The following is a 15,554-nucleotide window of genomic DNA, read 5'->3' on the forward strand; positions in this document are numbered from 1 at the left end:
CTTCCTATGGTGGCCCTAAGGGGCAAAGTACCTTCCTTTCTTTTATTACTTTGACAATTATTTTTCAGTCACTAAGCATGTTCATATTTAAATCAAACACATTCCATCTAATAAAATGTATTTTCACTAAACAACACCAAAAGAAAACATGGCACATCACAACTTTTTTATTTCTTTTTCTTTCTTTCTTTCTTTGTTTTTTCTACGTAGATTTTCTTTTTTGCTGGAAATATCAAATCAAAGTTTTGCTGTTGATGGGTTGTTTTAACCCTAATATTTGTTTCTTAAAAATGTTCAGTTGTATTTATATATAATATCTATATAGTCTTCCTTGGTAACGTATTTGTAAATTGTGCAAATTCAGCAGTAACACAGGTGGCGAGAGATCAGTGGGCAGTTTATTACAAAAAATAATACAACAAAAATGGAGGAAAAAAAAGGAAAGTCATTGATCTTCGATTCCAACAGGAGACATGTGACCTGAGGAGCTTATCTCCCATTGGCTCCAAGGATGCCAAACAATGTTATGTCCTGTTTGTGATGCCAAAATGGAATTCCACTTCAAATGTCCCATCCTGGCTATAAGATACAGGGCTTTGCGACGCCAAAACTCAGGAAAACCGACAGAAAATAATTAAAAACATGACAACGGCACCGATAATCAAAATGCTTTCCGGTGATGCTGTCTCTTGGTGTGTGTGTGACGAAACATCCAGTGCCTTGGTCTGACATAGACACACACACACACATATAGATAGACACGCATTTACACACATTCACACACACACCCGCCCAGTACTGCTGAATCCCTCCTGTTCTGTCCTTTGCAGTAGCTACATCACATGTTTTGGGGGGGGTTGAAAACCACGCTGTCTGAGTTTAAATTCCTCTGGGTGAGGAGAGAAAGAGAGGAAGATGGAGATGAGGAGGAGAGCAAGGGTCAGTCCTCAGCTGGCCAGGGCCATTGTGTTGATGACCTGCTCCAGCTTGCTCCTCAGTCTCTGCCTCCGCGACTGCTCGTCCCTCTCCAAAGCCGTCAGAATCTGAAGATGAACAGAGACAGAGAGAGACAGAGAGAGAGATGGCAAGAAAGCAAGAGAAACAAAATGCGAGAAAGAGAGAGAGAGTGAAGGAGAGAGAGGAAGGGAGGGAGAGAAAGGGAGAGGGAGGAAGAGAGAGAGAGGAAGGGAGGGAGAAAATGAGCAGTGAGAAACATTAGCTTTTACAAAAGCAGTAGCGAGAGCGACAACTGAGCAGTTCTTCAAATCCAAATTAGGGTGCAATCCCTTCTAAATAAACAAACATAACAAAAATGTCTGCCATTGTTCTCACCTCGTCCTTGTACTTGACTATGTAGGAGTAGATCTCATGCAGGGCGCTCATGCTGTTGAACTGGCTGAGGTGCAGCCGCGACTGCTCCGCCAGGTACGCACTCATGTCCTGGTCACTGATGACGGGCATCCGCGAGATGTCGGAGTAGTACCTGAGAAAGAATGGGGGATGGAGACAGAGAGAAATCAAATCAAATCACATTTATTTGTCACATACACATGGTTAGCAGATGTTAATGCGAGGGTAGCGAAATGCTTGTGCTTCTAGTTCCGACAATGCAGTAATAACCAGCGAGTAATCTAACCTGACAATTACAAAACTACTACCTTATACACACAAGTGTAAAGGGATAAAGAATATGTACATAAAGATATATGAATGAGTGATGGTACAGAGCGGCATAGGCAAGATGCAGTAGATGGTATCGAGTACAGTATATACATATGAGATGAGTAATGTAGGGTATGCAAACAAAGTGGCATAGTTTAAAGTGGCTGGTGATACATGTATTACATAAAGATGCAGTAGATGATATAGAGTACAGTATATACATATACATATGAGATGAATAATGTAGGGTATGTAAACATTATATTAAGTAGCATTGTTTAAAGTGGCTAGTGATATATTTTACAGAGAGAGGGAAGGAAGGTGAGAGTGTGTGGGAGAATCTTTAAGCAATCACTCTGTCAATATTTAACTGACACATATCAATTGACCAATGAAACCAAGTGAGCTGAATAAAGGAAAGCTAAGTGACCAAGCGAGTTCCATGCTGTCAAATGGCAACAGTGTTAATTTCCTGCCCTAGTTTTAATTTTCAACCTAATCCATAATGGCCCGCCCGCTGAACATAGCCTATATCCATACCGTTCTACCCAGTTCTTGTAGTTGGGAATGTCTTTAGCGTAGAGCAGCTTGTTGGAGGGTGAGTCTTTGCCCAGCTTGTGTTCTGAGGTGGAGCAGGAGTCCATGAAGGTCTGGGCCACCACAGACAGACAGGCGTCCGTGATGCTGTTCTTGTGGATGTCGAACACAAACTGGGGGTTCTTGATCACGTTCACCCAGAACCGCAGAGGAAGACTGGGGGGGAAGAGATGGAGAGGGAGTGGGAAGAAGAGAGAAAACATTAGGGTATAGTACTCAACCCCTAAACACCATCACCAAACCTCTCTCACAGCCTGATGCACACAGCTCCATCTACTTCGGTCTCACACACAAACTGATCCACTCACCAGTTGCTCTTCCAGGTGTGCCGTACATCCAAGTCAGAGATGCAGTGCTTGTCGGCCTGCTCGTCCAGGAAGTCAAACATGTACTTGATGGCAAGCGGCAGGGCACTGCCTCGATGGGCCGTACTGAAGATGGTCTCAAACAGGTCGTCCACAAACTTCTGCAATGTACCCTGCGAAAGGAGAAAGGGGAGGGTTAGCGAGTTGTCGCTGACATCAACTTCATGGAGCTTTGTATTGTACAAATCACTGTTTTATGACGTTGAAATTGAAAAGTTCCTCACACTGTGGACGCATTTAGACTAAATATATCCTTTCTTCCACATAAGATTATCAACTTTTACACATTATCAAGTAGTCTGTTGAATGGCCCCCTCCTCCTTTTCACACTCCCAACACTAGCCCATCACCTGAACAAAGCCGACTCCGGTCAGTTATTCACATACCAACATATTGGCCAAAACTACACTAATATATACATAAAGTACAGTATATACAGGCCAAGTCTCCTGTCGTCTTTCCCACTCTCACTGTTCATTCTCCAAACTCTCTAACCCCCATAGACCTAACCTGTCGTCTTTCCCACTCTCACTGTTCATTCCCCAAACTCTCTAACCCCCATAGACCTAACCTGTCGTCTTTCCCACTCTCACTGTCCATTCTCCAAACTCTCTAACCCCCATAGACCTAACCTGTCGTCTTTCCCACTCTCACTGTTCATTCCCCAAACTCTCTAACCCCCATAGACCTAACCTGTCGTCTTTCCCACTCTCACTGTTCATTCCCAAACTCTCTAACCCCCATAGACCTAACCTGTCGTCTTTCCCACTCTCACTGTTCATTCCCCAAACTCTCTAACCCCCATAGACCTAACCTGTCGTCTTTCCCACTCTCACTGTTCATTCTCCAAACTCTCTAACCCCCATAGACCTAATCTTGCACATTTTTACCTGAAGGGAAATCATGAGCAAATGAGTGAGAAATCGTGAGGGTGAGCAGAAATGCCTCAATGTACAGTACTTAGCAAGTGTAAATGAGTGCATAGTGGTGTGGCACTGTGCATGGTAAATGAGGTGCTACCAACAGGGTATAGAGGAACAGAAAGTAATGGCCTGCCAGTTGATGTCTCTAGTGCTTCTAGTGCCACAGTGCAGAGCCGATAGCAGTCCTGTCTAGAACAGATATTCCTTATGACATGTAGAGTGAGGACTCATGTCCGCTCTATTCATGAAATTTATATCTGTATCTTTGCGCACATATTTTTTCCAGACCAACACAAACACACTGGATGCAACCTATCAATCCACCACCAAGCCCTTGATTAGTCAAATCAGGTGTGTGTAAGTGCTTGGCTAGAACTAAAGCATGCCCCCCCCAGGGCTCCCCAATAATCAATTCACAAACATTCTTCCGAGTACCAACGGAAGGGATTAGGGTATAGGATCCAAGAGAAAGCCCCTCCAGCTCCCTTCCGGATTCCAACGATCAGAAAACCACTCAAAAAGGTCAGGCTGCTAATTAAGACAACATAGCGTTTGGGAGCTCACCTACTCATGCAAAAGGTTATGAAAAATGTTAATGAGCATCTGAGCCAGTCGCCTTGGAAACAAAGGTCAATGAGAGCTGGCTGTCGGAGGAAACAGGTTTGAGCTAGGGTGTTGGGTGTTGTTTACCAGTAGAGGGGGGACAGGTGCGTGTGAGTGAGAGTGAGTGAATGTGTCTGTTTGTCTGTGTGTGAGGTACCTTAGTAGCCAATAGCCTGGTCAGGTATATCTCAGAGACCATCTTGCTGCCACGGTCGCCCTCACGCTGGTCCGAGTGGTCGTGGTTCTTGACCAGGTGCCACAGCTTGGTACCACTCTCCAGGTCAGGCGTGATCATGGGGGTCCTAGAACGCAGGCTGTCTGGACTACTGGCCGTCCTCAACATACTCTCTGGACAGGAAGACGGGAGAGAGAGGAAATGGTCAGGATTCAGATTAATCCAATATGATGTCAAATCATATAACCAGTGTGTTATAGATGAAAGGAAAGAGACGGGGGGGGGGGGGGGGGGGGGGGGGTCAAGAGAGATAAAGGAGATGGCAGGGGAGGGGGTTGATCAAGGCAGGGGGGAGACAGAGAGATCCTGGGGAGAGGACACAGACAGGGACTGGACAGTCTCCAGTTACTCTCAGCCCTATGATGGACTTACATGACAAACATCACTCCTCTTCACTGTCTGACCTTAACGTCAACACTTGCCATGCATTATCATTTCTATTGAGATATTTCTAATGTTTAGCTGTGTATTTCTGAATCGTACTCACAGAAAGCACTTCGAGAATAAAATAGCATGCACACGCACCTGCACACACACAACCGCCCACACACACCCATCTACCTGCCCACCCACACCCACACACCGTATCTGTTGAGGGACTTGGTGAAGGTGGAGGAGGTGGAGATGTTGTAGGCAGAGTTCTGCTTGGGCACGAGGGCTATCACTGAGCCATCCGTCACCTGATGGGGAGTACAGGAAACAAACTGTTAGAGTTAGACATGCATCTGCACTCTGAAAACTTGACATACGGTCAAAAAAAGGTGATACACACTGCTACATTGCTGGTGCCTAGAGTGATTGACTAAGGCTGCATTTACACAGGCAGCCCAATTCTAATATCTTGCAACAAACCTGTATAGACCTGGAAGTAGCACCAAGACTGAAGACTCAAATTTTGTTTGTATTAAAATGTTGTTGTTTTCTCCGCAGGTACATTTCCCTCTGGGGATTGGTTGGTCACTCCTGGAAAAATACTTATTCAGGATGTAAATAGAACACCATACATCAGGAGAGGTGGACATCAGTGACTGATGACAACGACAAAGTCATATTCCAGTTGACTGTCAGAAAAAAAGGTGTAACCATTACAATGGATCTGGTAAGAAGGTTTTTTTTTTTTAAGTATGCTTTCATCACCAAAAAGTTGGTTGACTTAAATAACTTTGGCAACAGTAGTAGACAGACACACAGCTATATAAACACCAGGTAACTACCATTTCCTCTTACAATAAACTGCTACCTCGGTCGAGAAATGGATCTAACGGTGTGATTTTTTTTAAACGTTGTGTTTTTTTTTAAACAATGATGTAACTTTGGATGAATACAACATTTACAGATCTGATTGAAAAGGTAAGAGGTGTGGCTATTTTTGTCAAATGTAGCTTTATGTGTCAGTTTGACTTTCCACCTCTGTCAGTTTGAATGCCTAGCCCTAAACGTACGCCTGGAAAATGGTATGAAATGTACTATGGTGAGGATATACTGGCCCCTCTGCTCATCCCAGTGCTACTAATCATTTAGCTGACCTGTTATCAACTTATGCAGCACTGTAAGTGATGATTATGGGTTGTCTTTAACCTTGATTGGATGACTCAAGTTTCAGACAAGCTCAAGGTATAATGCATCGATCTGAATTTAGCGCAAATAATATTGAAACCAACCCGGCCCAATTTTAAAATCCAGTAAATTCTGACCTGATTAACATCACACTTACAGTACAAATAGACCCCATACAGTGCATTCGGAAAGTATTCAGACCCATTGACTTTTTATTCATTTAGTTGTGTTACAGCCTTATTCTAAAATGGATTACTATATGTTTCCCCCCTAATCAATCTACACACAATAACCAACAACGACAAAGCAAAAACAGGTTTGTAGAAAATTTGTCAAATGTATATATATATAAAATAGCTGAAATATCACATTACATCAGTATTGACATCCTTTACTTAGTACTTTGTTGAAGCACCTTTGGCTGTGATTACAGCCTTGAGTCTTCTTGGGTATGACGCAACAAGCTTGGCACACCTGTATTTGGGGAGTTTCTCCCATTATTCTCTACAGATCCTCTCAAGCTATGTCAGGTTAGATGGGGAGCGTAGCTGCACAGCTATTTTCAGGTTTCTCCAGAGATGTTCGATCGGGTTCAAGTCCCGGCTCTGGCTGGGCCACTCAAGGACATTTAGAAACTTGTCCTGAATCCACTCCTTCGTTGTCTTGGCTGTGTGCTTAGATTTGTTGTCCTGTTGGAAGGTGATAATTTGCCCCAGTCTGAGGTCCTGAGCACTCTGGGGCAGCATCAAGGAGCTCTCTGTACTTTGCACTGTTCATCTTTCCCTCGATTCTGACTAGTCTCCCAGTCCCAGGCACTGAAAAAACATCTCCACAGCATGATGCTGCCACCACCATGCTTCACCGTAGGGATGGTGCCAGGTTTCCTCCAGACGTGACGCTTGGCAGTCAGGCCAAAGAGTTCCATCTTGGTTTCATCAGACCAGATAATCTTGTTTCTTATGGTCTGAGAGTCTTTAGTTATCTTTTGCCAAACTCCAACCGGGCTGTCATGTGCCTTTTACCGAGGAGTGGCTTCCGCCTGGCCACTCTAAAATAAAGGCCTGAATGGTGGAATGCTGCAGCGATAGAAGAACCTTCTAGAAGGACAACCATCTCCACAGAGGACTATAACAAAACAAACAAAATGTAGAAAAGGGGAAGGGGTCTGAATACTTCCCGAATGCACTGTAAATACACAGCCGGTTGTGTTTTTTGCGCATGATATCAATGAGCATTTCCTTATTGCCTGTATTACCGATGTAAGACTACCTAAATCCATTCTGCGCATCAATAACACAAGGAATGTCAGAAATGTCAATGATCAAGCTTTTTTTGCACAATCTTTGTGACATAGCAGGTGTACCTGCCATTCCTGACCCTAGGTCAGTTCTCGATTATTTCTCTGACGTTTTTAACACTTTTGCTGACAAGCATGCTCCCTACAAAAGTTTAATGGTAGGGATGGGCATCTTTGATGGGAGTGGGGGGGCCACCAAAAATCTGACCTCATCATGAGGGGCTGCAGTGGCTCACGGGCCTGCGTATCCACATACATACATGTAGTCAGACCCTTTTGGGGGCCCTAAGTGAAGAGGAATGAAAAAATCATACAATGTGATTTTCTGGATTTTTTTTTTAGATTCCGTCTCTCACAGTTGAAGTGTACCTATGATACAAATTACAGACCTGCTTTGTAAGTAGGAAAACCTGCAAAATCGGCAGTGTTTCATACTGGGATTAATTACACCGTTAGAATGTTGCAGTCAAAATGACTTCTCGTTAGCTCAAGGCCCAGCAGTTCTATAGTTAAAGCATGGAAAGCAGCGCATGTACTTCCTCTTCACAAGGGCGGAAACCCTAGTGACAAATATAGTCCTCTACTGCCTCCTCTGTGAACCAGACTATCGAGACTTTTTTTTTCTTCTTTTAAAATTTTTTTTTACCCCTTTTTCTCCCCAATTTCGTAGTATCCAGTAGTAGCTACTATCTTGTCTCATCGCTACAACTCCCGTACGGGCTCGGGAGAGACGAAGGTTGAAAGTCATGCGTCCTCCGATACACAACCAACCAAGCCGCTGCTTCTTTAACACAGCGCACATCCAACCCGGAAGCCAGCCGCACCAATGCGCCGGAGGAAACACTGTGCACCTGGTCACCTTGGCTAGCGTACACTGCGCCCAGCCCGCCACAGGAGTCGTTGGTGCGCGATGAGACAAGGACACCCCCCTCCCTAACCCGGGCGACGCTAGGCCAATTGTGCGTCGCCCCACGGACCTCCCGGTCGCGGCCGGTTACGACAGAGCCTGGGCGCGAACCCAGGGCTCTGATGGCACAGCTGGCGCTGCAGTACAGCAACCTTAACCACTGCGCCACCCGGGAGGCCCATTGACACAACTTCTAAGTGTCTAACCAACGATCAGTCAAACAGCCTCTCCACTGACGGGGAACATCGAGTGAAACCCTGTACAGACAAATGTATTGAAGACTACAAGAACTACATCACATACTTCACTGTGTCCTTGCCTGCAGAAGCACTTGAACTTATTCTGATGGGAGATCCGTTCCTGGTTGAAGATCTGGACTAACAGACATCCTGAGAGGTGGCTATGGACACCAAGATCAGGGGATATCGATTTGGCAGATACTGAGCCATACTAACGACAGATGGTTGGGTGTGTTAAGTACACTGGACACCAATCTAACCAGCACAAGCGTTGCAGTCTGAGGTTCGCTTTACAAGTGCCAGGTCTCAAGCAAGGTCACATAACTATTATACAAGCAACCTCTGTTACAAAGGTGCACTGGCTGCATACAACAAGCTCAATAACTGAAGTTTTTATTGATGTGATAGCAATAATCTCTGTATAGAAAACCTACAGTATACAAGTAGTATGAATTTCCATGTAAATTGACAAAGTATATTGTATAGTATCATATGATGGTATTTTACTCAGTATTTATTACCTTGTTTTCTATCATATACACAATGATTTACTTTATTTTTCATTACAGTTAAGATAATATACACTTCATTCATTCCTGAGGAGAAATGTATTATACAGTGGGGAGAACAAGTATTTGAAACACTGCCGATTTTGCAGGTTTTCCTACTTACAAAGCATGTAGAGGTCTGTAATTTGTATCATAGGTACACTTCAACTGTGAGAGACGGAATCTAAAAAAAAAATCCAGAAAATCACATTGTATGATTTTTATGTAATTAATTTGTATTTTATTGCATGACATAAGTATTTGATACATCAGAAAAGCAGAACTTAATATTTGGTACAGAAACCTTAGTTTGCAATTACAGAGATCATACATTTCCTGAAGTTCTTGACCAGGTTTGCACACACTGCAGCAGGGATTTTGGCCCACTCCTCCATACAGACCTTCTCCAGATCCTTCAGGTTTCATGGCTGTCGCTGGGCAATACGAACTTTCAGCTCCCTCCAAAGATGTTCTATTGGGTTCAGGTCTGGAGACTGGCTAGGCCACTCCAGGACCTTGAGATGCTTCTTACCGAGCCACTCCTTAGTTGCCCTGGCTGTGTTTCGGGTCGTTGTCATGCTGGAAGACCCAGCCACGACCCATCTTCAATGCTCTTACTGAGGGAAGGAGGTCGTTGGCCAAGATCCCTCAATACGGTGCAGTCGTCCTGTCCCCTTTGCAGAGAACCATCCCCAAAGAATGATGTTTCCACCTCCATGCTTCACGGTTGGGATGGTGTTCTTGGGGTTGTAATTCATCCTTCTTCTTCCCCCAAACACGGCGAGTGGAGTTTAGATCAAAAAGCTCTATTTTTGTCTCATCAGACAACATGACCTTCTCCCATTCCTCCTCTGGATCATCCAGATGGTCATTGGCAAACTTCAGATGGGCCATGGTTTTCTTTGAGACTGTGGTCCCAGCTCTCTTCAGGTCATTGACCAGGTCCTGCCGTGTAGTTTTGGGCTGATCCCTCACCTTCCTCATGATCATTGATGTCCCACGAGGTGAGATCTTGCATGGAGCCCCAGACCGAGGGTGATTGACAGTCATCTTGAACTTCTTCCATTTTCTAATAATTGCGCCAACAGTTGTTGCCTTCTCACCAAGCTGCTTGCCTATTGTCCTGTAGCCCATCCCAGCCTTGTGCAGGTCTACAATTTACCCCTGATGTCCTTACACAGCTGACTGGTCTTGGCCATTGTGGAGAGGTTGGAGTCTGTTTGATTGAGTGTGTGGACAGGTGTCTTTTATACAGGTAACGAGTTCAAACAGGTGCAGTTAATACAGGTAATGAGTGGAGAACAGCCTCCTGCTTCTTAAAGAAAAACAGGTCTGTGAGAGCCGGAATTCTTACTGGTTGGTAGGTGATCAAATACTTATGTCATGCAATAAAATGCATATGGATTACTTAAAAATCATACAATGTGATTTTCTGGATTTTTGTTTTAGATTCCGTCTCTCACAGTTGAAGTGTACCTATGATACAAATTACAGACCTCTACATGCTTTGTAAGTAGGAAAACCTGCAAAATCGGAAGTGTTTTCCCCACTGTATATGACACCGAGGAATTTCGGGCTGCAGACACCAAGGGATGTTTGAGTGATCCCCTACATCGATCCAGAAATATTTGTAAGTCGGTAATTGTAAAGTGTATACATAAAAATAAAATGTGATTAATTGATTGATTAAAAACACATTCTTTTATCAACTTTGAGACATAAACCATGACAGACTTACCTGGTAGTGGGCCAGTGTGTTGAGTCTCTTCCAGTCATTGTCTATCTTGGTGGTGACGTCCTCATCCTGGAGAATGATCCTGGCCATCCTTCCCTGACGCCACTCTGAACACACATGGAACAGAAGGCGAGGGTGTGTTAGTGTCTGTTGCGTGACTCCAGATAGTGTTGGGAAGTGTGTTAAGTGTATTTTGACTAATTGGCTTGGGTTGTGTGTGTGTGTGTGTGTGTGCATGGTGTGTTTGTGTGCCTTACCCATGTCCATGTCTGAAGCCTTGGGTCTCTGGGAGTAAGGGCTTCCTTTCAACACAGCATCAAGCAGCTTTTCCTTCACCTGGGTCACCGTGTCACAGTTCAGCCCCTTTACCGCCACCTCCGGGGCGTTCTCATTCTCCGGGTTCACACAGTGTAGGGTCTGGGGGGGGGGGGCAAGGGTCAAAGGTTAGATTGGCGATGGGGAAGACTCACAGGACGAGAGGCTTGAAGCAGAGTGAAGTGTAGAAGACGTGAATTATACCGCATACATCTGTAGTCACTCTTGTAGCTAGCTACCTACTGTACTACCTAGCCAGCCAGAACGATCACTGAAGCTGTACATAGTCCATCTGTAAATAGCCCACCCAATCTACCTACTTCATCCCCATATTGTTTTTATTTTATTTACTTTTCTGCTCTTTTGCACACCAGTATCTGTACTTGCACATCATAATCTGCTCATTTATCACTCCAGTGTTAATCTGCTAAATTGTAATTATTCCCTCCTACGGCCTATGTATTGCCTACCTCCTCATGCCTTTTGCACACACTGTATATAGACTCTTTTTTCTACTGTGTCATTGACTTGTTTATTGTGTTATTGGCTTGTTTATTGTTTATTGTGTCACACTGCTTTGCTTTATCTTGGCCAGGTTGCAGTTACAAATAAGAACTTGTTCTAAACTAGCCTAATAAAGGTGAAAAAAAGAAAAGACAAATGGTTCTCAGAGCAATGAATGTGTTCAGTCAAAGAGAGATAATGTAAAAGTGTTCCGCTTATTTCTGTGATTCAAGCTGTGTTGTGGTACTGACCAGGGTCTTGTAGTCAATCTGCTGTCTGATGAGCTTGTCCTCACTGAGCGAGTAGCGCGCCTCTCCTGTGATGGAGTCTATAGGCCCCTTCTCCATCTGCTGCTTGATGGCACAGTACAGCATGAACAGCGGCTCCCCAGCACACTCCTACACACAGGGTACACAGTACAGCATGAACAGGGGTTCTCCAGCACACTCCTACACACAGGGTACACAGTACAGCATGAACAGAGGCTCCCCAGCACACTCCTACACACAGGGTACACAGTACAGCATGAACAGAGGTTCTCCAGCACACTCCTTACACACAGGGTACACAGTACAGCATGAACAGAGGCTCTCCAACACACTCCTACACACAGGGTACACAGTACAGCATGAACAGGGTTTCTCCAACACACTCCTACACACAGGGTACACAGTACAGCATGAACAGAGGCTCCCCAGCACACTCCTACACACAAGGTACACAGTACAACATGATCAGGGGTTCTCCAGCACACTCCTTACACACAGGGTACACAGTACAACATGATCAGGGGTTCTCCAGCACACTCCTACACACAGGGTACACAGTACAGCATGAACAGGGTTTATCCAGCACACTCCTACACACAGGGTACACAGTACAACATGATCAGGGGTTCTCCAGCACACTCCTACACACAGGGTACACAGTACAACATGATCAGGGGTTCTCCAACACACTCCTACACACAGGGTACACAGTACAGCATGAACAATGGTTCTCCAGCACACTCCTACACACAGGGTACACAGTACAGCATGAACAGAGGCTCTCCAACACACTCCTTACACACAGGGTACACAGTACAGCATGATCAGGGGTTCTCCAGCACACTCCTTACACACAGGGTACACAGTACAACATGATCAGGGGTTCTCCAGCACACTCCTACACACAGGGTACACAGTACAACATGATCAGGGGTTCTCCAGCACACTCCTACACACAGGGTACACAGTACAACATGATCAGGGGTTCTCCAGCACACTCCTTACACACAGGGTACACAGTACAACATGATCAGGGGTTCTCCAGCACACTCCTACACACAGGGTACACAGTACAACATGATCAGGGGTTCTCCAGCACACTCCTACACACAGGGTACACAGTACAGCATGAACAGGGGTTCTCCAGCACACTCCTACACACAGGGTACACAGTACAGCATGAACAGGGGTTCTCCAGCACACTCCTACACACAGGGTACACAGTACAGCATGAACAGAGGCTCTCTAGCACACTCCTACACACAGGGTACACAGTACATCATGAACAGAGGCTCTCCAGCACACTCCTACACACAGGGTACACAGTACAGCATGAACAGGGGTTCTCCAGCACACTCCTACACACAGGGTACACAGTACAGCATGAACAGGGGTTCTCCAGCACACTCCTACACACAGGGTACACAGTACAGCATGAACAGGGGTTCTCCAGCACACTCCTACACACACGGTACACAGTACAGCATGAACAGGGGCACACACACTAAGTATAATATAGCATAAGCTGATAGGGGCCAGTATCCCATCAATCTGTCATTTCAGCATCTCAAAACCAATAGGAAACACTGTAGTCTTGAAGGACGACATTCAAGACAATGAGTACGCTTCCTTATTTGAGAAAAAACGATACTAAGTGCATTCCAATCTGCTGCTGGCTACACGGTGCCACACAGTTAAACCATAGGGCCTAGCCCCTCGCTTAGCCATTCAACAGCTATTGGTGCAGTGACAAGTGACCCACTCCAGAGTAGTAGTTTGTCCCTTGTGCATTTTAACCTGGGGAAAAACAGTCTTTAACATGTGAAAATGTACACTGTGCTTGGGGAAAACGTTGGGAGAACGCTAGTGGCAGTTGATAGAGGAGTTAATGGAAGGTTAACGAGTCAGGAGTGAAAAGTGCTGGAGAAGCACTCTGCTGCATGAAATGTGTCAACGAGGCAATGCAAGGCGGGCGGGCTGGAGGGCATCTCTCCTCCCTCTCGTTTTTCTCCCATTTTCCCTCTATTGGTCCGACTACCACTTAGCACAGTGATTCTCACCTCCAACTCTTGCTAGTTCATATTCCTCCTCATCTTCCTCTGTCCAGCCAACTGCAACAGTGTCTTTGTGTATTTTCTCTCCTTTCCTTGACATTTTAAATGTTTCAATTCAGAGCAAAAAGAGTTTGAAAGTGCTGGTGAACAACCCAAAGTGTACTGAGCTTCCCCTAGTATTATTTGTGGCCTTCTACACTCTTCCTCTTCCCCCTTCCATATCCCTCCTGCTGCTCCCACCTCGTTATCGTCTGTACTAATTAAACAGACAGACAGCTGTTAACGAGACGTACACACGCACACCCTCTAGTAGCTCGGGAACCAGCTATTATGGGTTGCTTTTGATGCACCTAGCCAAAAATGTGAATCACACGCTTGGCAGGACCCCTAGAGGGGTTGAAGAAGCTGTCCGGTAGGATGCAAGTTTTTACAAACACCTGTCTGAACTGAAATTAAAAACAACTAATTGAGAGAAAGACTTCCGATCACCCGTGTCACACAGAGGCTGTCTGATGCACTCTCTCCATTCCAATAAGCTTCAAATCTGAAGAATGCACACGCTTTCACTTTCTCTCTCTGGCTCTCTCTAGAAAACCCTGAAAGGGGCAATGCATTAAAGAGGCGAAAACACAAACAGTCACGCCTTAACACCACTTCACATGAAGGTAGAATACTGTTTTACAACTGGGTAGAGAGAAGTTGGAACATGAAAGGTAAAGAGAGATCAAGGATAGGGAGCATTGTAGCCCTCTCCCTGTGCCTTATCTGCTCCTGCAGCTAGGAGATACTGACGTTTGGCTGGCAAGCTAAATTCCCTAGCGCTCTTTCATTCTCCAACAGCACAAGCAGCATTAGCGAATAACAGAACCGTAGAAAGCTTAAAAAGCCTGTTTGGTGCGGCTGCGTGTTCATTAAGGCATGCAATGACAAACATTTCAAAACGTTTCAATACATAAAGTGAAAATAAGCTCATCTTATTGGATGAATCCAGGTTGTCCCTCTCTGTTTCAGTCCATTTTCCTTGGTTGCTGCCTAATGAACGCAGCCCGAGTGCATCACTGACAGACTTACCTTGAGGAACTTGTAGAGAAGGAACGTGAACCAGTTGGTGAGCATCTTCTCAGCCACCGACTCCGTCCTATAAGAGTGCGGGAGAGAGAGAGAAAGGGAGAGAGAAGATAAATTGAGTTGAATTCTGGCATGGCAAAGAGTTAAACGTCCAAAACACAGGACTGATAGAGGAACGATTGTACAAGGGTTTGAGATTTTCCTCTTAGTAACAAGGGACCAAACAACCCTAGTGTTTGGTCGCTAGTAATTGAACCATTATCCCTGCTAGTAATTGAAGGAGATTACAAACCATTATCCCTGCTAGTAACTGAAGGAGATTACAAACCATTATCCCTGCTAGGAACTGAAGGAGATTACAAACCATTATCCCTGATAGTAACTGAAGGAGATTACAAACCATTATCCCTGCTAGTAGCTGAAGGAGATTACAAACCATTATCCCTGATAGTAGCTGAAGGAGATTACAAACCATTATCCCTGATAGTAACTGAAGGAGATTACAAACCATTATCCCTGCTAGTAACTGAAGGAGATTACAAACCATTATCCTTGCTAGTAGCTGAAGGAGATTACAAACCATTATCCCTGATAGTAACTGAAGGAGATTACAAACCATTATCCCTGATAGTAACTGAAGGAGATTACAAACCATTATCCCTGATAGTAACTGAAG

At 44.9% G+C, this 15,554-nt stretch overlaps 1 protein-coding gene across 2 annotated transcripts in view; it reads right to left on the minus strand.

Moving 5' to 3' along the window:
• Positions 1 to 211: 211 nt before the first annotated feature.
• Positions 212 to 15,554, minus strand: part of LOC110528476 (plexin-A1) — a 417,662-nt gene continuing 402,319 nt past the window's right edge. The window contains exons 23-32 of one of the 2 annotated variants that reach the window (XM_021610568.3): positions 14,882 to 14,948; positions 11,739 to 11,885; positions 10,926 to 11,085; positions 10,672 to 10,775; positions 4,969 to 5,065; positions 4,308 to 4,498; positions 2,568 to 2,737; positions 2,203 to 2,415; positions 1,333 to 1,483; positions 212 to 1,043 (exon numbers count right to left, since the gene is read on the minus strand). In XM_021610568.3, coding sequence (XP_021466243.2) covers positions 948 to 1,043; positions 1,333 to 1,483; positions 2,203 to 2,415; positions 2,568 to 2,737; positions 4,308 to 4,498; positions 4,969 to 5,065; positions 10,672 to 10,775; positions 10,926 to 11,085; positions 11,739 to 11,885; positions 14,882 to 14,948 — 1,396 coding nt within the window. In that variant the 3' untranslated portion in view covers positions 212 to 947. Of the gene's footprint in view, positions 1,044 to 1,332; positions 1,484 to 2,202; positions 2,416 to 2,567; positions 2,738 to 4,307; positions 4,499 to 4,968; positions 5,066 to 10,671; positions 10,776 to 10,925; positions 11,086 to 11,738; positions 11,886 to 12,126; positions 12,193 to 14,881; positions 14,949 to 15,554 lie in introns of those variants that run through there. The other variant, XM_036984053.2, reaches the window with a different exon arrangement.

This window comes from Oncorhynchus mykiss, chromosome 7 (assembly GCF_057628025.1).
Source record: "Oncorhynchus mykiss isolate SJ-2025 chromosome 7, ASM5762802v1, whole genome shotgun sequence".
Classification (NCBI taxonomy): domain Eukaryota; kingdom Metazoa; phylum Chordata; class Actinopteri; order Salmoniformes; family Salmonidae; genus Oncorhynchus; species Oncorhynchus mykiss.